The sequence below is a fragment of the Anabrus simplex genome, chromosome 9 (assembly GCF_040414725.1).
Source record: "Anabrus simplex isolate iqAnaSimp1 chromosome 9, ASM4041472v1, whole genome shotgun sequence".
In the NCBI taxonomy this organism is placed as follows: domain Eukaryota; kingdom Metazoa; phylum Arthropoda; class Insecta; order Orthoptera; family Tettigoniidae; genus Anabrus; species Anabrus simplex.
Window position 1 is genome coordinate 156,932,426 of NC_090273.1, and position 27,189 is coordinate 156,959,614.

General features: G+C 42.3%; 1 protein-coding gene across 1 annotated transcript in view; it reads left to right on the forward strand.

The window, feature by feature from the left end:
* The window catches only part of LOC136881015 (solute carrier family 22 member 1), a 223,408-nt gene that overhangs the window by 151,773 nt on the left and 44,446 nt on the right, over window positions 1–27,189 (forward strand). Inside the window, exon 4 of the mRNA XM_067153595.2 lies at window positions 8,729–8,883. Within this exon, the coding sequence (XP_067009696.2) occupies window positions 8,729–8,883 (155 nt within the window). The remainder of the gene's footprint in view (window positions 1–8,728; window positions 8,884–27,189) is intronic.

Genomic DNA, 27,189 nt, shown 5'->3' on the forward strand with positions numbered 1-27,189 from the left:
TTGAAATACAGTTGTTTGGAGTTTGGTGATTTTTAAATAGGTGCAAATACCTACAGAAAAGACTATTGTTTACAAAAGTATGGGAGAATTTGGACTGCCTTAGGCTAAATCATTTAGGGTACGTACAGAATACAATAATAATAGCTAATAACAACAACAACAACAGCAATAATAATAATAATAATAATAATAATAATAATAATAATAATTGCTTTACGTTCCACTAACTGCTTTTACGGTTTGGGGAGACGCGAGGTGCCAGAATTTAGTCCCGAAGGAGTTATTTTAGTGCCAGAAAATGTACGGTCACGAGGCTAACGTGTTTAAGCATCTTCAAATACCATCTGACTGAGCCAGGATCGAGCCCGGCAAGTTGGGGTCAGAAGGCCAGCGCCTCAACCGCCTGAGCCACTCAGCCCTGCTAAAAATAACTGCAAAGTATATTATGTATAAAGAGTGATCGGAAACAACGTGAACCAGGTATATGAGCCTCACAGTGTTGGTCACACTGATACCTCTCGCTACTGATCTCTTGGCGGGCTGTGAGAGCACCAGTCGGGCAAGGACCTCCATTCTGACAGGATCGCGTGTTCGTCAGGCAGCCTTGTCAGCCACACCACCAGCTGATAAAATGAAAACGGCGCGAAATATCGAATCATTAAAAAAAAAAGTATTTATCAGTATGACCAACTCTCTAACGTTCACGCTATGATGTGAACCTCCTTCGAGAGTACTGTGTACCGAACTTGCCTCGTGACGTACTGTTAGTGTGTGGGGAGCTTACGGTAACATGGCGAAAATCTGAGTCTTCAAAACCGAGTCTGATACGCCACAGGATTGGGAAAGGTACTATTTTCACTACAAATGGAAAAATTTAAAATATCCACTTTTGTTGGCCCTTTCAAAAATAATTTAAAATAAACAAACCCCATAGCGAAACACCCCCGAGGGCCATGGCCTACCAAGTGACCGCTGCTCAGCCGAAGACCTGCAGATTATGAGGTGTCATGTCATCAGCAGGACAGATCCTCTCGGCAGTTATTCTTGGCTTTCTGGACCGTGTCCGCTATCTCACCGTCAGATAGCTCCTCAATTGCAATCACGTAGGCTCAGTGGACCTCGAACCAGCCCTCAGATTCAGGTTAAAAATCCCTCATCTTACCAAGAATCGAACTCGCGGCCTCCGGGTAAGAGGCGGGCACGCTACACCATGGGGCCGGTTCAGAAAGAAGTAAGTACATTTAAATAGTAATGCTAGATTTTTGCCCCTAGGAGTTTATTTGCGAATAAACACCAAGATGAACTACATCGTGATGCATTTTGCCCTAATTGTTTTGTCTATACCAGAGGTGCTCAGCTGGGCGCCCGTTGAGGCTAGCCTACTGCGGCCGGGCTGGCGTGACGTAAATGCGGGCAGCAAACATACGTCACAGTAAAAGGAGGGAGCAGTGAGATTCTCTCTTCCACTACTCAGCGAAATGCTCAATGGGGTAGGCCTACAGTATTTAAGAAAAATCCTAATAATGAAATTTGTAATTCATTACAAAAATATTTGAGGTTGTTTATTATATCCGGTCAAAATACATAAACTGCAATGAACGTGAACTGAAAATGACGTGGTTTTCTGCCCTCTTTCTGTCATTATTTTGTACCACCATTTCAAACTCGGGTATCGTCACGGTGATCGAGAGTGAGCGGGAGAGAGCGGCCTGTGACGTCATTGTGGCCTGCACTTTCAATGATAAATTCATCCGGAAATTTCTATAAAAGGCTAAAATATTTTTAAAACCTTAAAAAGATCAAGCTGTTATAATAAAAGACTAAAATTGGTTTTATAAAATTCTAAAAATACGGCCCTTAATCATGAAATTTTATCAGAGATATCGTACAGTGTCACTGAGTCACTTTATCAACGAACGAAAACGTTTTCAGCTGTAATCAACATAAAGTTTTTGTGAAAGTCACTAAATAAAAAAATCTTGATGTCTTGTTTTCGTACGCTGTGGGTGGCACGTTCTTAATTATGTTACTACTTCTTACGGTCAGTGGCGGCTGAAATTACAGCTGTTTCACGAATGATTGGAGATAGATTGCTGGAGGGCGGCAAGATGGCACCTCAGCATTCAAACTGGTTTTCTTCTTAAACTTCGTAATATTCAATAAGGTATTTGCAAACAGCTCATCCTTGGGTAATGCTCCATGTCACACGATGTAGGAAAGATACGTTCAGCAGATACTTTCAAGATAGAAGTGGCAATATGCTAATGGGGAAGCTTATCGCTAATGTCGGTGCGGCGTAAAGCAACCTGTAAAAGTTTAAAAAATATTACTTCCAACGTGTGAGAGTACCACGCTTCCTTTGCTAGTGTTTGAAGGTTTTGGACAACGTTCGGACAGGGCAGGACTGCGAAGAAAGTGCAGTGACCATAAGTAAGATATAGCCCCAACATTTGCCTAGTGTGAAAATGGGAAACTCGGAGAACCATCTTCAGGATAGCCGACGGTGAGGTTCGAACCCACTATCTCAGCTGCGCCACCTGTACCGCACAGCGAACTCACTCGATGCTTCTGTCCACAGTTGGCATTTCGGCATGCGACATACGTCCAACTACTGTGATAATACATGTTCCGAACTGTGTCTAGACTTTACATTTACAAGGAGAAAAGTAAACAGTTTGCACATCAACAAAAAGTGGCGAATATTCTGTAAGTTCTTCGAAACTTTCTTAAAAGCTAGTTGCACCTTTCCTTCTGCATCCAGTCTCTGAAATAAATGGTGCGGAAGTATTGCACACCCCTAGGCTTCTCAGACGGATTCTGATTCAATGAAGAAAGCAAGGGGATACTACCTCACCTAAGTTTCCTAATATTGGTACCTGTTCAGTGACGTTTAGGCTATTTATGACAGCTTATGCAGATTCAAGCTGGCCCCGTGATGTAGGGGTAGCGTGCCTGCCTCTCGCTCGGAGGCCCTGGGTTCGATTCCCAGCCAGGTCAGGGATTTTTCTCTCGACCTGAGGGCTGGTTCGAGGTCCACTCAGCCTACATGATTAGAATTGAGGAGCTATCTGACGGTGAGATGGCGGTCCCCCGTCTCGAAAGCCCAGAATAACGGCCGAGAGGATGCGTCGTGCTGACCACAGGACCCCTCGTAATCTGCAGGCCTTCGGGCTGAGCAGCGGTCGCTGGGCAGGCCAAGACCCTTTCAAGGGCGTTAAGTGCCGTGGTTTTTTTTTTTTAACGGAGATTCAACCAGCCTTCTGTCTTACGACTCAATATAGGCCTACATGCCATTAGTTACAATCTCGTAGTTAAGGAATTCCATTCCATTATGCAATCCCTGTGCAACTTCTTTCCTGTTTCATGTCTGTGTGTTCACCTTTCCGTTGTAAGGATTATCGGCTCACTTAGCAACTATACACCCCTTTGCTTTACGTCGCACCGACACAGATACAGTAAGTCCTATGGCGACGATGGAATAGGAAACGGCTAGGAGTGGGAAGGAAGGGACCGTAGAGCGCTAGCATGTCTGGTGTGAAAATGGGAAATCACGTAAAACCATCTTCAGGGCTAACGGCAGTGGGGTTCAAACCGACTATCTCTCGAACGCAAGCTCACACCGCTCCGTCTATACACATTCTTTTCTCGTGTAGTTGACTGTCAACAGAGGTGAACCCCGATAAGGCTGTGTGGGCTGCCCGCCACCACCCGTAGTTGAGTATGGTACTGCTCGCTTTCATCCTGCGGGTGGGAGTGGTACAATATATCTGCGGTATCCCCTCTCTGTTGTAAGATGCGACTAAAAGCTACCCCAAGAGCTCTGAACTGGAGGAGCGTGGGTTGGTGACTACGAGGCCGTTATCTGAGTCCTGTCATTGCTTCCGCTTACTTGTGCCAGGCTCCTCACTTTCATCTATCCTATCCGACCTCACTCGGTGAACTCGTGTTCTTTTCGTCCCCAGCGGCATTAGGTATTGAGGCCTGGGGGGGGGGTCTCATTTTCACGCCCTTCGTGGCCTTTCTTTCCTTTGGGCGATATCTTCATTACCTTCCTGATCAGAGTTAAGAGGGGATGGGTCCACAACAACCACAGTCAATGTTATCAGAACGACATTTAATCCTAGATAACGGCCTGTCATTGAAAGGCTCCACTACACAGCACAGAACTCGGTCTGCAGGTTCACGAAACAGAGAAGGACCGGTTTAGCGCTTAGAAATTCATTTATAACTCTGGAGAGGAGAGGTGTTCTCGTGACTTTGTTATTACGAGAGTAGGCCACGGTTTCGATCTTCGAGTGAGTCAGATGGAGCACGTGACGTCACAGTGATAGAGTTCCCTGAAATTAACGCCAATTACAGTCTACTTCATTACTGCGAGTCAAAAGGCGTAGCAGGTGGCACTCGTGGAGTGTCGGCCTGTGTCTGGGACAACCCGAATTGTCAGAAAAATACCCGCGTCCCGAATTACACCCAAGTAGGACAGCTTATATGGTGGGATATCAAGTTATCCCAGACTTTGGAAAAATGTGCGAAAGAAATTATTGGTGGGTGTCAGCGATGTTCATGAAGTCCTTCAGGCAAACTATCGTAATTCGATTCACGTACGAGTATAGTCTGATATTTGCTGTCTTGTTTCTGGTCTTTTCCCAGTCACCTCTGCTCGGCGCCGTACGCATGTGTCGCCTGACGCCAGCCCAATCTCGAGGGATGTAGTTGTGTTGTATATGAAGATGGTATTAGACGAAGAAAAGCGCCCAGTCCCCGAACTAGAGGAATTAACCAAGTGAAGTTAAAATCAGCGACCCGACCGGAAATCGAACCCGAGGCCGTCTGATCCGAAGGCCCCTACGGTGACCATTAAGCCAAAATACCGGGCTGTCTTGTTTTCTTCTTTTTACAGAATATAAATGTTTCGGGTTATTTTATTGCCAATTTGTTTATTTTTTAAGATAAAATTGTACAAATTAAATCTTAAAATACCCCCTCCCCCAGAGCGGAACGGTCCCGAAGAGCCATGGCCTACCAAGCGACCGCTGCTCAGCCCGAAGGCCTGCATATTACGAGGTGACGTGTCGTCAGCACGATGAATCCTCCCGGCCGTTACTCTTGGCTTTCTTGATCGGGGCCGCTGTCTCACCGTCAGGTAGCTCCTCGATTGCAATCACGTAGGCTGAGTGGACCTCGAACCGGCCCTCATATCTAGGTAAAAATCCCTGAGCTGGCCGCGAATTGTACCCGGGGCCTCCGGGTAAGCTACCCCTACAGTGCGGGGCTGGCTGATACTCGTACGAGGCCACTATGCCGATGGAGGCAAGCTCTGTATTTGCGAGGCAAGTGCGTTCAAACCCCACCGTCGGCTGTCCTCAAGATGGTTTTCATTTTCATGCCCCCCCCCCACCCCGTTGCTCTTCTTCTTCTTCTTCTTCGTTTTCTTGTTAGCCGTTTCCTTGCGGGTGGGGGCGGTAGAATAACACACACGATATCCCCTGCTTGTCGTAAGAGGCGACTAAAAGGGGCCGCAGTTGCTCTCAACTTGGGAGTGTGGAATGTCGACCAGGGGACACTTAGCTGAGTCCTGGCATTACTTTCACTTACTTGTGCAAGGCTCCTCACTTTTATCTATCCTATCCAACTTCCCTTGGTCAACTCTTGTTCTTTTCCGACCCCGACGCTATTAGGTTTGCGAGGGCTAGGGAGTCTTTCATTTTCACGCCCTTCATGGCCCTTGTCTTCCTTTGGCCGATATCTTCATTTTTCGAAGTGTTGGATCCCTTCCATTTTTCTCTCTGATTAGTGTTATATAGAGGATGGTTGCCCAGTTGTACTTCCTCTTAAAACAATAATCACCACCACCACCTTGGCCAACGCTTGTTCTTTTCCATTCCGGACGGTATTAGAGCATTCAAAACGTAGGGAATCTTTAATTTTCACGCCCTTCGTGGCCTTTGTCTTTCTTTGGCCGATACCTTCATTTTCCGAAGTGTTGGATCTCTTCCATTTTTTCTCTCTGATTAGTGTTATATAGAGGATGGTTGCTCAGTTGTACTTCCTCTTAAAACAATAATCACTACTGCCCTGTTTGGCGTTGTCCCAATATATCGCGGTTGTTCATAGTGTAGGCCACCTCCCTTGCTGTACGTGTGTGTTTTTGTGGTTGTTGTGTTTATATGAGTACTAGCTGATGTACCCGTGCTTCGCTACGGAATTCTGCACTGTATACAGATCTATCGTAAGTAATGTACACGTTGTGAGTGAGCATAGCTCTTAACGTTACCCCAGAAACGGGCCGGAATTCTCTATAAGTCTTTTTTCATGTAAAGACTGTTTCCTACTATCAGTCACAATCAAGTTGGGGAGTTTCCATTACGATGGTAGGCCCACTTGTCTACTGCCAGTCAGAATCGAGTTGAGCAGTTTTCATTATAATGGCAGACGCTCACTCTCCACCTGCTTTTTACATCCTCAGATGTTTTCCCAACTGAAATGAACATAGGTCAGTAGCAATGGCGCCATTAAAAGCAATGCTTTCATATGAAATACTCGATCAAATGAAAAACCACCTTTCTCGCTTTTAACGAACACTACTACGTGCCGATGTAATAGTCCAAAGTTCCAGAGCTGGAGTGACCAAGTTGCAGACAGCCGTGATCCGTGAACACTCATCGTCTCTTTTCGGAGGGGGGAGAGGGCGTCGAATAGTGGAGAGTCCCAGGGCAAACTCTATGCCCTTTTACTAATCTGTTTCCTAGGAGTACCCGATGAGTCGGAAAATCTCAATTCACTACAATGGCGGCGAAAAAATCTGACTTGAAGGCAAATTTTTCCTCCAAGCCAGAGGGCAAACCCCCTCTTCACTGCTAATTTGGAATGAAATTAATGTAGAATTTAATAAAAGTGAAGTGGAAGAAGCTTCTCTAAGAAATGGCTCTTTTCAGGGTTGAATGTTGAGTTATTTAGTGAATTGTGGTGCTATAATTCGGAATAGTCTTAAATTGTAATTCTAGACTAGGTACTACTATTACTACTACTACTACTACTACTACTACTATTACTAAGAGCCTCTGCCTTAATTTTGCACACTGCTCATTCAAAACAGCATGCCAGAGAAGAGATTGAATATCTGGAATACTATGATGAACCAGTGTGTTACGTACCAGCTGTATAAAAAATGTATGAACCAGAGGAATGGCATGCTAAAAAAGAAAGTTTTCTAACTCCCCAGCTATTTTCCTCCAGTATTCCGTCAGGCTGTTTTACTTGGTACGCAGCAGTAATCCCGTCTATCGGAGTTGAGCATAAGAGATAAAGAACATCATAACGAACAATGGTCAGTGTAATGTTATTGTTGATCAATGTTATGCGCATTCGATATTGTAGGCCTTCACAGTTAGTTTTCTTCCGACTATGAAATACCACTCTTATCATAGCCGGTACGGTAAAACTGAATAAAACGTAAATGATCGGAAATTTCATTCTCTATAATTTTTGTTATGTAGTACTTTTCGATAGGACCAAATAAAACGGATTTAAAAAATAAATTCTAGGCGCCTTCCCCTAAACTACAATTTCATCCAGGGTGAATAAAATTGTCTATAGCTTAGACTGTAGTTTCTTATCCCCCGACTCTACATACCGATTCTCTTTAAATTCTGTTAATACATTTTCTCGTGGCTCGGCGTTGATATGGATTTAGCAACGAAAATGCATTTCCTTTTTACTGTGGACACGACCGATACAGAAATACCATTATTTTCAAATTCTGAACAATGTACAGACAAAACTCTTATTATATATATGTGTGTTGAGACGAACTACAAACTCCGAGTCCCCGAGCTGAGGAGCGCTGGTCTTACGTCCTAGCTCACTCCGATGGCATTTGAAGCCTAGTGTCCTCATTCTTCTTCTCTTCTGATTAGTATTAGTAGAGGATGGTTGCATTCCTCGAAACAGGAGTCGACTGCAGGTGGCCTTGTGGTCTGACACCATAGTTAGTACGTTGGTCGGCAGGGTTTGAGGGGTACCAAAAGCCTGGATTGAATTCCAAACCTCTTCGCGGTGGAGGGCATATGGCGCTTTTGATGGTCATTCGTCCGTCGGATGGTGACGTTAAGCCACGAGCAGACCAGTAGGCTATGTACCGGCACCGGGTTTCACCCTTTCCCTTCCTACTATCGTATTTCATCTCATTAACTCCTCTGAAGAGGCTAACTTCAGGAAGAGCACCTCGTGGAGATTTGCTCCAGGGGCTCTGAACTTTGGAGCGTGGGTTGGCGACCACGGGGCCCTCAGCTGAGTCCTGGCATTGCTTCCACTTACTTGTGCCAGGCTCCTAATTTTCATCTATCCTATCTGACCTCTCTTGGTCAACTCTTGTTCTTTTCCGACCCCGACGCTATTAGGTTTGCGAGGCCTAGGGAGTCTTTCATTTTCACGCCCTTCGTGGCCCTTGTCTTCTTTTGGCCGATAACTTCATTTTTCGAAGTGTCGGATCCCTTCCATTTTTTCTCTCTGATTAGTGTTATATAGACGATGGTTGCCTAGTTGTAATTCCTCTTAAAACAATAATCACCACCTCGTGGAGAAACAGGACAAGGGTTAGAAATACATGCAGTGTTGAGCGATGAGGGTTGTTTGGTTGTAGTTCCACTTAAAACAATACTCACCACAACCTTTGCCGTGGATTTTATTATTATTATTATAATATCAAAGTGCCCTCCTGCTGTTCCAGGTTGGGGCGTCCTCTGGTGCTCCTACTGGCGCTCACGCTGTACCTGCTCGGAGGTTTGGCCACTCTGCTGGCCACAGGCTTCTTCTCCATTCTCGTATCCAGGATGGTGATGGGCCTCTCACATTTCGCTCTTAGACATCAAGCACTGCTCTCAGGTAAGTTTTCATAATGTCTTGTAACACGACGCCAATTGCAGGTTCCCAAACCGAGCGAGTTGGCCTTGCGGTTAGGGTCGCGGAGCTTTCAGCTTGTATTCGTTAAGTCGTGGGTTCCAATCCCATCGTCGGCAGCCCTGAAGATCGTTCTCCGTGGTTTCCCATTTTCACGTCAGGCACATGCTGGGGCTGTACCTTAATTAAGGCCACGGTCGCTTTCTTCCAACTCGTAGGACTTTCCTATCCTATCGTCGCCTTAAAACCTATCTGTATCGTTGCGACATAAAGCCACTAGAGAAAAACTCTTTCTACTCGTGCAGACGCACATCCTTGGGATAGGTCAGGCCTATCCCTACCTCTCCCATCTTGCGTCATGCACTCCACCATCCCGCTTATTTCAACCTATCACTTAACATTCCTGTAATTTCCCTTTATACATATACCTTAACAATATATAATACTTCGCCATTTTAACTAATTTCCTACTCAATCTACTATGCAGCATCTCGCCCTGGGCGGATAGCCAGTCCCATGAGCAAGACGCTACCTCTACAGCTAACTAAACTAACTACTTAGCCACACTCTTTCTTTTTCCTATTTACCTATTCCACATAGACCTTCACTACACACATCAAACAGTCCATCCTTCAACTCTCATTCTCTGTTCCTCTCATCGCTATATTCTATATAGACTTACACTACACACACACGAACAGTTCGCCATTCAAATCTCGTACTATGATCACTCCTTCTTCCCACACTGTCTCTCCCTTCATTTTCATACTATTGCCTTTATCATATTACTACTCTTACAAACTTTCAGTTTTTAATTTCACATCAGTTCTATAATATTTCATAACTCAATCAATTACACCTATCTCTTTCACCTTTCATCTCCCTTATCTCCTTTTATTCATTCAATTTCTTTATAAATCTTGCTCTTAACTACGTTTAAATTTTTGAAATATATGTTACTCTCTCCCACTATCTTCACAACCATGATTTCATCTTATAAACTTTATGTAACTTCTCCCCTTCCTTCGTATTAAGCAATTTCCTTTTCACTTCATCCAAAGCTTCGCAGTGGTTGAATACATGTAAATCCGACCACCCCTCCCCTACACACCTATCCTTATTTACTCTTCCTACCCCCCTCCATTTTTCGGTACACCCAACAACCACAAATACAAGCCTCTCTTTGCTCTTCTCTCCTCAAAAGCTGTTTCTGGGTTACTTACTTCTGTCAGTTTGTTTAACACTGACATTCCATTATTAGACTCTGCCTCTCTGTATCTAATATTCTCCCCTTCATCCTTTTCCAAATCCATTCTTTTCTCTCCCCCCACGTAACACTCCCATACCCCCAGAGCCTACTTTTTGCAACCTTTTCTTCCACTTATTCACCCAATATCCTTCATTCTTCATTCTTTTCTGAAATCTATAAGCTTCCTGTATTAATTCCTCTCTCTTCCCTCCCTTCAATCTTATCCAATACTTTATCACCCTCTTTACCATTTCTACCTCCATAGACTCTTTACAAACGAATCTAGCCCCCGCATTTGCCGTGCGGTTTGGTAGTCCCATCATAATCTTACTGAATTTCGCCACTACTTGGTTTAATTCTACCCCCAGTCCCCATACTTCCACCCCAAATAGCAAGCGCTCCTTTTCCCTTTAATTTGGCCCCCTACACTGTTCTTTCCACGTCCCCTTATTACTTATTGTTACTCCTAAATATTCTGTTGGAGAGAGAGGGTTCGAGTCCCACTGTCGGCAGCCCTGCAGATGGTTTTCCGTGGTTTCCCATTTTCACACAAGACAATGCCGGAGCTGTACCTTAATTAAGGAAACGGCCGCTTCCTTCAACTTTCTAGGCCTTTCCTATCCCATCGTCGACATAAGACCTATCTGTGTTGGTGTGACGTAAAGCAAATAGCAAAAAAATATTCTGTTTTTCTACTGGTATAATTTCCTCACGATTTACCGTCCAAGTGTTCTTTTCCTTCCTTTCTCTCCTTTTCTTACATACCATTATCTGTGTCTTTCTCACGTTTACTCTATAATCTACTACCTCATCTAACCATCTTTGCAAACCTCTTACCGTCAGTGTTAGGATCAATAAATCATCTGCGAATAGCAAACCCGGAACTCCTTTCTTCCCTGTCCATGGATATTACCATCTCTCTCCTCCATGGCTCTCTAATATATTATTTATAAATAATATAAATAATATCGGGGACAGCTTACATCCTTGTTTCACACCTATCTTCGACTCAATACAATTACTCAACCCTCCTCCCTGTACTTTGATCATCACGAATATCTTCTCATAAATTATTTCAGTTGCCCCTCTCATTTTCTTCGATAACGCTATCTCCCTTAGTCTCGTAAATAGCGCCTCCCTGCTCACTGTATCAAAAGCTTTTTTCAAATCTACCACCACTACGTATAATTTGCGCCCTGCTATCTTCACACATTTCGTAATCAATGTATCCAGTATCCACACATTATCGACCGTATTTCTTCCTTTACTGATTCCGTTCTGAAACTCCGATATTCTCCCATACTGCTCCGCCCAATTCTTTATCCTACTAGCCAAGATCCCTGTGTACTTCTTAGACAAGGCGTCTAGCAGTGTTATCCCTCTATAATTATTCGGATCGCTTCTAACCCCTCTATTTTTTACAAATTGGGCATAATACCCCTTTTCTCCATTCACTCGGATATTCAGCATTTTCAAACGTCCTGTTAATGAATTTTACCATTCCCCTCAACATCACTTCATTGGGTCCTGCTCCCCTCCACACACTGTTAGTAATGCCATTCACAGCCCCCACTGCCTTAGGCCTTGCATTATTTAATACCCTAATTACCTCCTGCTCTGTAATCTCCTCGTCTAATATCTGATTTCCTACTTCTAATTCTCTTCATATATACATGTCTTCCCAATTTATCTACACCAGTTATCCTCCCCTCCTAAAAGCCTCTTAAAATATTCCACCCAATCTTCCTCCCTCATGCTTTTCCCCTTCTCCATTGGTCTCGGTCTCCTTATCTTATTTATAGGTTCTCATATCTTCTCTATTCTATTTTCCCTACAGTATCTATTTATTCTTTCTTTCTGCTTCCGCCTCCTCCCACCCTCATTTTTTTCTCACTCAACACATCCTTGTATTCTCTTCTTAATTTACAATATTTTTCTCTCTTCCCTTGTTTCCCTACCTTCCTAAACTCTGCTAGAGCTCTCAATACAACCTCTCTTTTGCTGCTACATTCCTCGTCAAATCACCCAGTCCCTCTATACTTTTTTACACCTTATCTTAACTCTCCTCCCCACCGCCCGCACTGGAAGTTCTATTAACTCTAACACGCCATCTATGTCATTTCCTTCCAACGCGCCTTCAATTCCCACCCTTAATAGTTCTCCCCTCTCCTTAAGTTCCAACCTCAGTTTCTTTCTCGTTGTCTCATTCCAATTAAAATTCTACCCTCAGCCTTATGCCCCACTCTTTTTTTATCACTCCTCCCTTCTCTTCTTCTAACGTTCTTCCGATTTTTATCTTTATTAGCATATGTTCTGTCATCCCACACTCTTAACACTTCAAAACTTATCTTTCTCCTTAAGGCTATCTCGGAGCTTATTCCTATATCCACTACACTCCCCCCACTCGTTGTAATAAATGTCAATTCCCCGTTACAATCTCCCTTCATCCACCCGTTTAAAATATATACATTTTCTAGTGCACATAACTCCAACAGCCTTTCCCCATAGCTATTTAAACCTTTATCTTTACTTCTCCTTCGGCAACCCCTAACTTTCGTATCATCTCTCCCATAGTCTGGCACTCTATTGCTAACTCTTGCACTCCAATCATCCACTAAAATCATGCCATCTTCTTCATACAACCCTTTAAGCGTATTTATTTCCTCAATCAATTACTCAAAAATTATTTGTTCGCATATCTGTATCTTTTGGATGATTGTAAAGGAGGGCCAAACAAATTGCCTCATAATCCCCTTTTCCCATGTTTAATCTTAACCATACCACCCCGTATACCTCACTCTGGATTCTCTCTACTCTCTCAGCCACCTCGTTTCTTATTAAAACTAGTATTCCCCTGAGTTCGTCCCCATCTTTCCTATTTTTTCCTTATCACATTTACTACTCTATATCCATACCATGCAATTTCTACTCTTTACCCTAACCAAGACTCCATTAGGGCAATCATATGAATTTTTTTACTAATTCCACAATTTCTATGTTCCCCAACTTCCCCACTAACCCCTTGATGTTCAGCAACCCTATCGACATATATAGTTATTTATTTTCTCCTCCCCCTCCCTGCTTATGTGTTTCTCCACTGCCTGCCTACTTCTCTGCCTTACTTGTGAGTTCTCCTCAGCCCTCCCATCTTCCTTGTTTTTCTTGTCCCCTCCCTCTTTCCCCTTCTCCGAGCCGGAATCCTTTCTACCCCCATAAATCTTTCAGACTTATCGATCTTCCCTTATTTAACGCCTGTCTCTCCTCCACACTCCTATCTGTATTCCCCTTCGTAGGGGAGGCTGGATCACTTACCAGTCTAATTATGTCTCTTCCTTCCACTTCACCTCCTATTCTCTCCTCACTCTGGTCCGCTTGTGTCTCTTTACTTGTTTCATTAACACCGGAACTGCTTTGACTCACCAGAGTGTATGCGTTCACCGGCAGATGACACTGCCGTCTCTTCTGTCTCCTCTATGTCCACTGATGACATCATGTGCTCCGTCCCTGCAACTCCTCTCTTTTCCGACCATTTCCAGCTTCAGCATTCCTTCCGGGGTCCAGGTTCGCGACCAATTCCTGTCTGCTGTAACCAAACACTTCCCTACTATCTTTGCTCGCAGGCCTTGTGCTCTTGCCTTCCACATATGTCGCTTTAAAATTTCCATCTGCTTCTTCTCTCCCTTGTCTATCTCTGCCTTCAAATATAAGCTTGTGCCTTTCAGATTCACTGCATTTCTTATTAATATGTCCGCCAGCAGGGTTGAAATCTGTCTCATTTTCACCGGCCTATTCCCATTGTTTCTTCCTACTCTGTAAAAATCATCAATGTCCACTTCGGAGAAGTTCATTTTCATCTTATTTGCTATTATATGAACCACTTTCAGCACTAACTCCACTTTCGACTCTTTTATCCTCTGATACCCCATACACAAAAACATTCTTCCTTGTTGACTCCCGCATCTCCAGCGTTGTTCCTTTCCTTATTTCTGCCAATTCCTATTCCAGTGCACCCACCTTATCTGTCAAACTTCCCACTTCTTATTCTAAGTCCGCTATCTTATCATTAACACCACACATTTCTTCTTTTAAACGTTTTTTATGGTCCTTCATCTCTCTTATTCGTGTGGATCGGTGTTCCTGCAGCATTTCTTTAATTTCTTCACCCTTACTTGCTTCCTTCACCACCCTCTTTATTTCTTACAACTCCTGCCACCCAAATTTTGCCGACAGGACCTAGTGTTTACAGTGCACTATGTCTTCCGGTATAGGCTAGAGCAATTTTGTTCCTTTCATAGATCTGTCTCTGACTTATCCTTGGCTTTGACAATATGAAAGTGACTGAGGTATGAGCGATGCTAGTAATGCCAATCCTTATGCAGCTAGTCCCTGCTATGAATGGTGTGAAAATGTTGCTCATAGGGTCGGTTGGTGTATGCATTTCAGTGTACTTGGCAAACTGATATGTAATAGCAACTCTGGCTCGGTGAGAAAAGTAACGGGAAACTACCTCACTCCTCATTCCCCTAGTACGCCTCTTCAGTGATGCCTAAGCCATCTATGACAGCTGATGGCAGAGCTGTTGAGGATCACACCAGCGGCATCGCTGACGGACTGAACATACATACTCCCACCCAAATGGTCCCGAATTGCGACCTGGGTTCTTCTCTACTCCTCCTACCACCAACAACGTTTCTATCACCACCGCACACAACATGATTTCTAGCAGCCGCTTAGTGCTGCTTTTGTCTCTCCCTCCTTCCACTCCACACTTCCTCCAGCACCACCTTGCTCCTTGCCAACATCCTGCTACGCCGTAATCCTCGTTTCCACTGACACGTCCCCATTCTCCGCTGTCTCGGTAACGACTGAACAAATATTATGAGTAACTGTCATCGCTGCTCAACAGTAGGTAAGGTGCACAAAACGATTCTACCATAATTAGTTTATACATATGATATAATCCTCGTGAGAGTTTTGATTCATTAAGGCAAGGTAAGGGTTATTCTGCCCGAAGGCAGGTCCGAACCTCCGCAGAGGTGTTCCTGAGCCGGAGTTTACGTGCGGTAGGGTGGCCAGTTCCTTTCCGCTCCTCCATTCCCTTACCCACCACCAACAGCGCGTGGCAACCCATCCAGCTTCTGACCACGCCCAATGTTGCTTAACTTCGGAGATCTCATGGGATCCGGTGTTTCAACACGGCTACGGCCGTTGGCATTGATTCATTGAAGACCCATACAATTGTCTTAGTTGCAACGGATAATTAATATACTGAGCAAAATACAGTCTTATTGAAGTAAAATAACCGTTCAATACCAGCCTATAGTTATGTCATGAGGTCCAACAAGTAATATATGCCGTTTTCCGCGTCATTCTACGACATATTTGGTCGTAATGAGCATATTTTGCCCGGTCCGGGATACGAGCGGCGCTGCGCTAGCACAGAGGGCGAAGTTCTAATTATGCGCATAGACGGAGAGAGAGCTCAGTACAACGAAACCTTGAAATCACGCTCTCTATTTACCGAGTGAGATGGAGCACGCCACGCGCAATGAACGACTGGGTCAAAAGGTGGAGTTTGTTTTACGGGATTTTAACTTGAGAACTGGAAATTCTCAGCGATTTCCCTGTATATTCAGGGATACCAACTCACTATGTTCGTGTCTGAATAATAATAATAATAATAATAATAATAATAATAATAATAATAATAATAATAATAATTGTACCGGGAGGTACACCTTTACGCCGCACATTTAAAACTTGCTCCTAAAAACAAGAACTCCTCTATAGGAGAAACAGTGAAATTGAAAGCTGGACCTACTAAAACCTTTACTTAGAAGATGTCACTACAGTAATTGGACGTAATTTTGTTATTGTGAAGTTTCCAGAACTGTGTGAATTTCTACTTGTTTTGTTTCCAATTGATCAAGAAGCTTGGACATTCTCTCATAGATGTCACTGCTAACAAACTACGATCGTGCACCCTGGTGCGAAGTGAAGGAACATTTTGAAGAAATTTTGTATTCATAAGTTTTTCTTTACTAAATATCATTCATTCATTTTTGGGTTGGCAATATTTATCTTTTCTTTCCGCCAGTTTTGAAGTTAGCCAATCACAAATTTTTGTAAGTAATTTCCTACCAATCCCGTATTTCTTCTTCGACTTTGAGTGTAACTTTTGAATGTAACCAATAAAATTCTGTGGGTGTGTCTTGATTATTCATGAAAGGTCTCGAACTTTCCCCGAGGGTTTATAAACTGCGGATTTTCACGTCTCTTGGCCATTTAATCAACATCTAACTAAGTGTGTGTGTGTGTGTGTGTCAAACAGGAGGCGGGAGGTGCCTCTTTCATCAGACAGCAGTACTCCGACAAGGTATGGCCACGTAACATCTTCACTTTTTGCTAGCTCCGCAGTTTAACCCGAGGGAAAGGTTCGAAACTTTAACTATGTAACCAACTTCTTTAAATTGTAAATCTCCTTTCGGCTCATGTAAACTTTTCATAAATCTTTAACTGTAAATCTGGGATAGGGAGTGATGCACCCTCTCGAGCTCTCCTTCATGCAGGTTTGAGGTGACTGCGTTTTGTAACTGGTTTTCTTCCTTCCGTTAAGTCTTAATTTTTTTCTTATACGAGTCACCTCAGTAGTTTGGGAATTGCCCCTGTGTCATCGGCCTAGTGCCCCTTAAGTTTTAAGAAATCTGTTCTAGGAGTGCAAGTACTCGCATCCATTTTATTTGTGTGTAGGGCCATTTACTTAAACCATTATTCGTGTTCCATGAAGGCCCAGTAGGTTGGGTACAAGATACTCCTGTTTCATTTTTTGCAAGTTGTGCCTTGGTGGCAAGTAATTGTAAGTTTTCTGAGATTGCCTTGAATAGGCTTGAAAAACTGAGAGCGTGTCAGCTCTTTTCAAGTGTTGTAAAAGTGCCTCTGGGAGGCTCGATATTTGAAGTTGGGAGCAAGTGCTCCAGGTATTAGGGGCTTTCTGCCCTTTGAACAAATTTGGGCTCGCCTGTAAAAATTGAGCTGGGAACTCAAAAATTGTAATACTTGGGGCTTGTAGCCCAAGAATGTTGAAGTTCTGGAATCTTGGATCTTTCTAAGTCTTGTTTCTAAATTGCTATGTCATTGTTATCTCACTAAGTGAAAAGTTGTTAAAGTTTTGTTCTTCGAAAATATAACCTTAGTTAAAATTTTAAATTAACTTTGACTTTGTAGTTAGACCCATTCATCCCGGCACCTTCTTTCACCTCTGCTGGTCCACGGGTAGCTCCGTAACAACAACAACAACAACAACAACAACAACAATAATAATAATAATAATAATAATAATAATAATAATAATAATAATTGTTACCGAGTTTTCGTGGATCACAGAGGTGAAAGAAGGTGCTGGTGGGAATGGGGCTATCTTCGAGAGTCAAAGATTGATTTAAAACTTTAAAATAAAGGTTATTTTTCTTTTCAGACCTTAAATTTTAACAAAACTCTTCACTTGGTGAAAGAACAAGCTTTCAGGTACAGAGCTATTTTGGTACAAAACAGAAAAACCAAGAATTAGTAATTTACAATCTTGAGCATCAAGCTCATAATTTACAGAGGTCTCAACGTCGCTAATGTTGCGGTTAGTTAGACAAGGAGAGATATCTCCCAAAACACAAGTTTCAAGAGCACTTTACTCCAACAGTTACAAGTTACGGCCTTTCCAAGGCACCACTCAATGTTACACCAATATCTATTACATTACAAGAAAAGAGCTTACATGCTCTACAACTTCTACCAAGGAGACTGCGCTCCCGAACTCTTACGGCCTACTCAAGGCAACCACTAACTATTACAAGAGCGTCTCTGCTCAATAAAGTTACACCTTCAGGCCTCTCTAGTCACAACCTGCAATTGCAATACCATATTAATTACTTTTAAAGTTTACACAGGGGTACCTAGTACCCATACTACCGGGCCTTCGTGAAACAGAACAGGTTCAATTACTGGCCCAAACACAAAAATGTATGGAGGCGTACACTTGCGCTCCTGGAAATCAGAAATTAAAACTCTACTTGGGCTTGTGGTCCGATGATGCAGAGGCTAACCCCAAGCTAATGAGGTGACTAGATGGACAAGTTAATTTACAATTTACAACAGAAAAGCAGTTACAAAATCTTAGTCACCTCAAGATTAATTGAAGGGGAATTAGAGAGGGTAACGTACTCTCTATCCTCGATTTACAGTTTAAGTCCTTAGGACTTACAGTATATGAAATTTTACATGAGAAGGAAGAAACTTTAAATTTTAGGAAATTGACTGTTACATAGTTCAAGATTGGAACCTTCCCCTCGAGTTCAGCTTGCGGAGATAACTACAGAGATAGAAAACTGGTGGCCATTACCTGGGCTGATGGTCTGCCTGCCGAAGAATGAGGACCCTCGTCTCCTCTCTTAACACACACACACACACACACACACACACACACACACACACACACACACACACACACACACACACACACACACACACACACACACACACACACACACAATAATGCGACGATCAGTAAGACAAGTTAACTGGAAAAATCGACAGCTTTTATACCCCAGAGGAAGTTTCAAGAAGCCTCTGGACTAAATCCGGACACATCCTCTCATTTTATTGAATAAACAAAAAGTTTCAAGAAGCCTATGATTGGCTGAAAAATAAATACAGAAAATTTGTGATTGGCCAGACTCCAAAGCTGGCGGAATAAGAAGGAAGTGTTGCAAACCTAGAAGTATCAAAAATAAGGAAGGTCAATTCAGTTGAGAAAACATATAAACACAAAATTTCTTTAAATCTCTAGTTATTCCACCTTGCACCAGAGTGCATGCCATCAGTTCTTTAATAGAGGCATCTATGGAGAAAAGTCCAAATTTCTTGAAATAGTTGTTGCAACCAGTGATACGCCAAAACAAAACAAAGAAACCCAGTCAGTTTAGGAAACTTTAAAATAACATATTACTCTATCACTTTAGTAGTCCCAAGTTCTTGTACTAGATGTTTCAATTTTTATATGATAGATAGCGTTCTGCAAGGCACTTCATTTAAATGCACGGGGATGAGGTGTACCTCCCGGTACAATAATAATAATAATAATAATAATAATAATAATAATAATAATAATAATAATAATAATAATAATAATAATAATAATTGTACCGGGAGGTACACCTCAACTCCGCACATTCAAAAGATGCGCCTTAAAGAACTCTATCTATCTAACCAAACGCGAAACTCCTACTACATGAAGTTGGAACTTTAATTCAGAAGATGTCACTACTGAAGTATTAAGTACCTAATTGTATTTTTGTGAAGTTGCCTAAATTGACTGGATTGTATTGTCTTGTGTTTGTTTACTTCAAGAAGTTTATACTTTCCTCCATAGATGTCATTTCAGAAACTCTGGTCATGCACTCTGGTGCAAGGTGGAAGAACTTATAATTTAAAGAAGTTTTTTGTTTCTAGGTTTTCCTAACAGAATCTATGTTAATTTTTACGGGTTGGCAACATTTCTTTTCCTTTCCGCCAGTTTTAAATCTGGCCAATTGTAATTTTCTGTAATTATTTTTCAGCCTATATCAGGCTTCTTGTCGCTTTTTGAATTGTCCAATAAAAATTGAGAGGGTGTGTCCGGATTAGTCCAGAATCCTCTCGAAGCTGAGACTTTGCTGGCTACCTTGTCTCATTGGTCGTCGTCTTTCTGAATGTGTGTGTTAAGGCAGGAGGCCCCAGGGGCTCTGAACTTTGGAGCGTGGGTTGGCGACCACGCGGCCCTCAGCTGAGTCCTGGCATTGCTTCCACTTACTTGTGCCAGGTTCCTCACCTTCATCTATCCTATCCGACCACCCTTGGTCAACTCTTGTTCTTTTCCGACCCCGACGCTATTAGGTTTGCGAGGGCTAGGGAGTCTTTCATTTTCATGCCCATCACGGCCCTTGTCTTCCTTTGGCCGATACCTTCATTTTTCGAAGGGTCGGACCCCTTCCATTTTTTCTCTCTGATTAGTGTTAGATAGAGGATGGTTGCCCAGTTGTACTTCCTCTTAAAACATTAATCACCACCACCACCACTGTTAAGGCAGGAGGCGGGACGCCTCATTCTTCGGCAGGCAGAACATCAGCCAGGTAATGGCCACCTAAAATTTATCTTTCTTGCTGTCTCCGCAAATTTATCCGAAGGGAAGGTCCGATTTTCTAACTATGTAACCGTTTTAATGTAAACTTCTTCGTTTCATTGTAAAATTTCATAAAGTCGTTAACTGTAAATCGGGGATAGAGAGTGAATTACCCTCTCGAGCTCCCCTTCATCTTGGTTTGAGGGGACTACGATTTCGTAACCGTTTTCTTTCCTGTAATGCATTAAATTTATTTTCATTCGAGTCACCTCAGTAGTTTGGGATTAGCCCCTGTATCATCGGGCCGAGAGCCCTGTTAGGTTTTTATTACTTTATTATCTAAGAGCGCAAGTGTACGCTTCCACTCAGTTTGTGTTCGGGCCAGTCATTTAACCTGTTATTCCTTTTCCACGAAGGCTCAGTAGGTTGGGTACAAGATACCCCTGTGTAAAACTATTTACATTATGAATTGTGCTTGGAGAGGCCAGAAATCTTAACGTTTTGTGTAATGTTGCCTTGAGGAGGCTGTAAGAAATGGAGAGCATGTAAGCTCTTTTCTAGTTTTGTTATAGTGAGAGGTGCCTCTAGAAGGCTTAAAATTGTATCTTTTGGAGCTAGTGATCTTAAATTGGGATATTTCTGTCCTTGTCTAAACATTGAGATTTCGCAAGTTTTGTAAACTGGATCCGGTATCTCTGAAATTGCAAACTGTAAAATTTCACTAATCTTGGATTTTCCTAGTCTTGTTTCAAGATTGGCATTGTACCTGATATTTCATGGTTATTTCACCTAGTGGAAATTTGTTAAGTTTGTTTTTTATTGAAAGAAATATAACCTTTGTTAAAGGTTTAATTCAAATTTTGATATCGTAGTTAGACCCATTCAAACCCAGCACCTTCTTTCACCTCTCTGCGATCCACCAAAACACGGTTGCAATAATAATAATAATAATAATAATAATAATAATAATAATAATAATAATAATAATAATAATAATAATAATAATAATAAAATGTTGATACAAGCTTTAGAAATTTAGGAATAAAATCAATATAATTTACACTATTTAATGTTGTCAGAAGACGTACTACTTAATGTACGTATTGGTAATGACGTACATTAGACAGATGTCATAATGGGAACCAGATGTCGGGAACTCATATCATGACGGAAAGAAGGGCGTCCCCAGCTTATACTGGCGCGCGCCCCAGTTCCTAAGAGGTAGCTTGTAGGATTACTAGAGATTCAGCGATACGATTGACATGAAATTAGATCAGTAGAAAGAAGATATATTCTACAAAATGAATATTCTCACGAGTCTGAAAGATCATTGCTGACGGAGTGAGTTACCCTCCCTCCAGCCGGCGACTAGTCCTGTGTATCCCATTCTTTACTCATTCGTTGATAAGACTTCAGTGTTGCTCAACTAATACTCTGTGTTAGACAAGAGGTCTGTTCCAAGTCAGACCGATATAGTATAACATTGCATAAAAGGAATAATTGTGGCGTATGAATACAGTCGCTTCTAATCCCAATATCTATTAAGGGGATGAAAACTAGTAAAGTTAGTATCGGCTCACACGAATAATAGCCAGAGAACGGGTGAGAGTTCCAATGATCGTCAAGGTGAGTTAGTGACTATATTCTACAAATAATTATTTGCCATAATTAACGCCTGCGCAGTAGTAGGAGATGACATTCTAACCAGTAGAAAGTGTTAGATTAGCCAGGAAGTGATGTTTAATTGAACCAGTGATGCTCACATACGAATAATAGAAGTCAGTATCGTGTCAGGTTACGATAAAAAGGGAATCGAGTAGTGATCTCCAAGGACTGCAACCGCTACTCGGCTAATCCATTCGAGCTCATGGGTGGGTCTAGCCATATTATGTTATCTGAAGGCATTTAAACAGTACCTGAATAACCTGTTTCCCATTTGTTCATACGTATTTGAGTGCTCGTCGAAACCCGGAGTCTACTCTACCAGAGCGCGCCCTTGTACCTGCAGTGGTGGATTGGAGACGACCAGAACGCGCTATTGTGCCTGCAATATTTCATCTAGGGATCATCAAGAACTTCCGACCGAGGTGACTGCAGATAAAGATATCATGGACTTGACTCCGATGAAGATAAACCCAGGACTCTCAGCAAACGAGGCGTCAGTGATGGAGGCTTAAACCCATAGGTGTACCCTCAGATGACTGTACGGCTACACGCAGCAATTATAAGTACAAATCCATCATATTTCTATGCATGAGAATCATGAGGGTCGCATAAAACTTAACTATGTACAAATATATATATTTCCTGCATGCAATTTAATAATTTATAGGTGATGCAATATGCGTGTTTCAGTGGGGTAAAGTTTTTTTTTTTTTAGTGATTTTATGGGCTTCATCTGTGATTCTGGATAATCACGAATTTATTCTGGAAATTTATTTTGCATGAATTAGTATGTAATGCTCCCATAGTGTTCGTGCTTGAGTGGAGCATTTTTAAGGGTGGAATTCATACTTCAGCAGACTTCATAATTCATTCACAGTTTGAGATGGACCTTCATAAATTTCCAAACGTATATTATTTCAATGTTTCACGACGTAATGCATGTGTCCAGCTATTTCCCTTTAGATCTTAAGAATGCTGATACCTGGAAGAAGGAGATAATGGCTTGAGGTGCAATCATGATTTATATAGTTACGCGAGTAAATGCGAATTAAATTACCTGTCGAATTAGAATCATCTTAAGGCGTATATAACGTGGGTATGGGATACACGTGTGTAAAGTGAAGGGTGAAACGATATGTGTGTGAAAGTGTTCAAGATGAAAAAGTGAAAAATAATAGTCATAGTGATTTGGTGAATAAGACTGAATGTGGTCGAAATATTGATAAGAGATATTATTTTGAAATCAGCCAGGAATGATTATTTGCCTGGATAAAGGCGAGGGAATTGAAAGAGAGTTACGGCCGTATGTCTGGGGTGAAGTGAGAGTCTTCTTCCAGCTGACGTGTGCAGGCTGCTTCTTAGAGAGAGATTTATGGCCCTCGAAAGGGAAAGGAATGTCAGGCCTGAGCGGTGGGTCAATGCTCGTAATATTCACGTAAGAATTCTCCCTCACTGTAATACTGTATTGAATATCCACATGTCATCAGCGTTGTATGTTCTATGATCCGATAGGTGACGTAGTCCTCCCAATTTATACTAAAATGAGGTCGGAATAGGGTTTCCAACGGCATCTCAAGGTCCACCTAACACGGGTTTGATACTGTGTGGAATCGACGGCCTTAGATCGATACCAGGAGACCTGTAAAGGGTCACAATTTCAGAAGGTGAATTATATCGTACTAGCTGATGTACCCGTGCTTCGCTACGGAATTCTACATTGTATACAGAATTGTAGGCTAGGTAGAGTACACGTTGTGAGCAAGACTGTATTAAATTGCATAGCTCTTAACCAGGGCCTCTCAGGGTGCATGCGTCTGGTGCATGCACTGTGCACGGTGCAAAAGACGACTTCGTTTGGTTGCCCAGAGTGCAGACCCCACTCCTTGACTTGGAGCAATAGCGCTGTCTCTCTCTTTCCCCACGCCTGTCTCGCTCGCTCCCCCTGTCTCCCTCTTCCTCACTTGCTCCGTAGCGCTCCAAATCCGAGCCGAGTTGAGCCGAGCTTTGCCGAGTAGCCCAGAGACGAAGCGTTGGTTCGAGCCGAGCCGAGTGGAACCGATGTACAGGGCACGGAGCTCTTGCACCTTGATTTGCACGCGTGAGATTTTGGGCGTTTGAGAGGCCCTGCTCTTAACGTTACCCTAGTAACGCGACGGAGAAACCACCAAACGTCTTTTATCATATGAAGACTGCGTTAGGGAATTTTAATTATAATGGTAGGCCCGCTTGCCTACCATCAGTCATAATCAGGTTGGGGAATTGCATTATAATGGCAGACACTCACTCTCCACCTGCCTTTTTACATCCTCAGAAAGACTGTCTTAGTGGTTTTCCCAACTGAAATTATCATTGGTCATTACAGTAACGTCAGTAGGAATGGCGCGAGTAAAAGCAATGATTTCACATGAAATACTCGATCAAATGAAAAACCACACATTTTCTCACTTTTAACGAACAGTACTACGCTGCCGATCTAACAGTCCAAAGTTCCAGATCTGGAATGAACAGGCCGTGGACAGCCGTGATACGTGAACACTCTTAGTCTTTTTTCGCGGGTGGGGGGTGGGGGTCGAATAGTTGAGAGTCCCAGGGCAAAAACTATGCCCTCTTACTAATCTGTTTCCTAGGAGTACCCGTTGAGTCGGAAAATCTCAATTCACTACACTGGCGTTTCCGCCGCCAGAGGAGAACCCCCCTCTTCACTGCTAATTTTGATTAAAATTAATGTAGAATTTAATAAAAGTGGAAAGGAAGAAGCTCTTTTTTAAGAAACGGGTCGTTTCAGGGTTGAATTTTGAGTTATATGGTGAATTGTGGTGCTATAATTTGGAATATGCCTAAATTGTAATTCTAGACTAGGTCATACTACTACTACTACTACTACTACTACTACTACTACTACTACTAAGAGTGCCTTAAGAGTGCACACTGTTCATTCAAAACAGCGCGTCAGAGTAGGGATCGAATAGCTAGAATACTATGATGAACCAGTGAGTTACGTACCAGCAGTACGGTATCAGAAAATGTATGAACCAGAGGAATGACATGCTAAAGAAGAAAGTTTTATAACTTCCCAGCTATTTCCCGCCAGTATTCAGCCAGGCTGTTATACTCGGTACGCAGCACTGATCCCATCTATCGGAGTTGAGCGGCAGCATAAGAGACAAAGAACATCACCACAAACAATGGTCAATGTAATGTTATTGTTGATCAATGTTATGCGCTTTCAATATCCTAGGCCTTCACATTTAGTTTTCTTCCGACTCTGAAATACCACTCTTATCATAGTCGGTACGGTCAAATTGAATAAAACATAAGTGGTCGGAAATTGTATTCTCTATAACTTCTGTTATGTAGTACATTTCGATAGGACCATTAACATATGTACTTAAAAATTAAATTTTAGGCCTTCCCCTAAACTACCATTTCACTCAGTGTGAGTAAAATGATTTACAGCCTAGATTGTAGTGGCTCATCCCCCGACTTCACATACCGGTTTTCATTAAATTCTCCTCAGCCTTTTTCTATTGATGCGTGTACAGACAGACAGACAGACAGACAGACAGACAGACAGACAGACAGACAGACAGACAGACAGACAGACAGACAGACAGACAGACAGACAGACAGACAGACAGACAGACAGACAGACAGACAGACAGACAGACAGACAGACAGACAGACAGACAGACAGAAATTACGGAAAAGTAAAAAGTGCCTTTCCTTGTTACTATGGATATGACCGATACAGAAATACCATTATTTTCAAATTCTGAGCAATGTACAGACAAAACTCTCATTTTATATAGATAGACTAGCTGTGGTACCCGGCGTTGCCCGGATAGTTTCTGAATATTTACCTTTAAGATTTGCAATACCAGTTAGTTATGTGTGATGTGAATTTTTATAGAATTCCTTTTTGACTTGCAGATTGATATGTTATGATCTATTATGTAGTTTTAAAATGATTTAGATGTGTTTGATTTCAAGTTTTACATTATTTAATTTTCGAGTAAAACTTCGTCCTTATGGAAGCTCGAATCGACTGGGAACTATTTGATCCTGCCAAAAATTAATAAGTGATAACTATATGTATTTAGCCGTCGCACTATAGATACCATGTACAGGATTTCAACTGTCAATGAGACTGCCCCCCTCCCGCCCTCCGCCACTAAGAGATATAAAATCTGGATTGTCACCATTCATCTCAGTGACCCAGAAAACTGTAGATTCGACACTGTTTTCGATTATTTTTATATCTCACTCCCCCTCACCCACACCCCAAATGGGGCTGAACATGAATTTTAAAAAATTCGGAGTGTCACTAATTATTTCAGCTTCCACGAAAACTATGGATTCGATAATATTCTAGATTATTTTTATACCACCCCCTCGCCCCCTGCCCATAAGGGTCTTACCCTCACGTGGTTTGTCTCCTGATACTAATTGATAAGTGTACCAAGTTTGGTGAAATTGCTCCAGTGGTTTAGGAGGAGATGTGTCATTTACGCACCCACACCCACACACCCACGCACACACATATATCAATTTATATATAGTAAGAAGAAGAAGATAATATTTTTATATGTAGTTTTTCGATTAATTTTATATTTCACCCCCTTCGCTCCCCACTTGGACTTGCAAAAAATCCGGAGTAATACTATTCATCTCAGAGACCCTGAAATCTATGAATTCGAAAGTGTTTTTAATTATTCCTATATCTCACCCCCCTGTGCTCCCCACCTAAAAGGGGGCTGGACTTTAAAAAATTCCAGTGTATTACTGTTCAACTCAATGACCCCGAAAACTATGAATTCGACACTATTCTCGATTATTATTGTAACTCCCCCCCCCCGACCCTCTCCCTTAAGGGCGCTAGGGATGGCTTACACCCCCCCCCCCACAGTGATCGTCTCCCGATAGTAAGTAATACGTGTACCAAGTTTGGTTGAAATTGCTCCAGTGGTTTAGGAGGAGATGTGTCATTTACACAACACACTTCCATTTCTATATATAGTAAGATTTTTATACTCGTACTTCACCCCCTTTCCATCCCCGCCCAAAGGAGTCCTATGAGTGCCTTACACAACAGTATATTTCTTCCAGATATTAAGTCTTATTTGTACCAATTTTGGTTGGCAGCTATGCCCAAACGTATATACATAATCTCACTGCTCTACTGTAGAATCCTGGAGCTGACGTTGCCATGGTTACGACAGTTCATTTC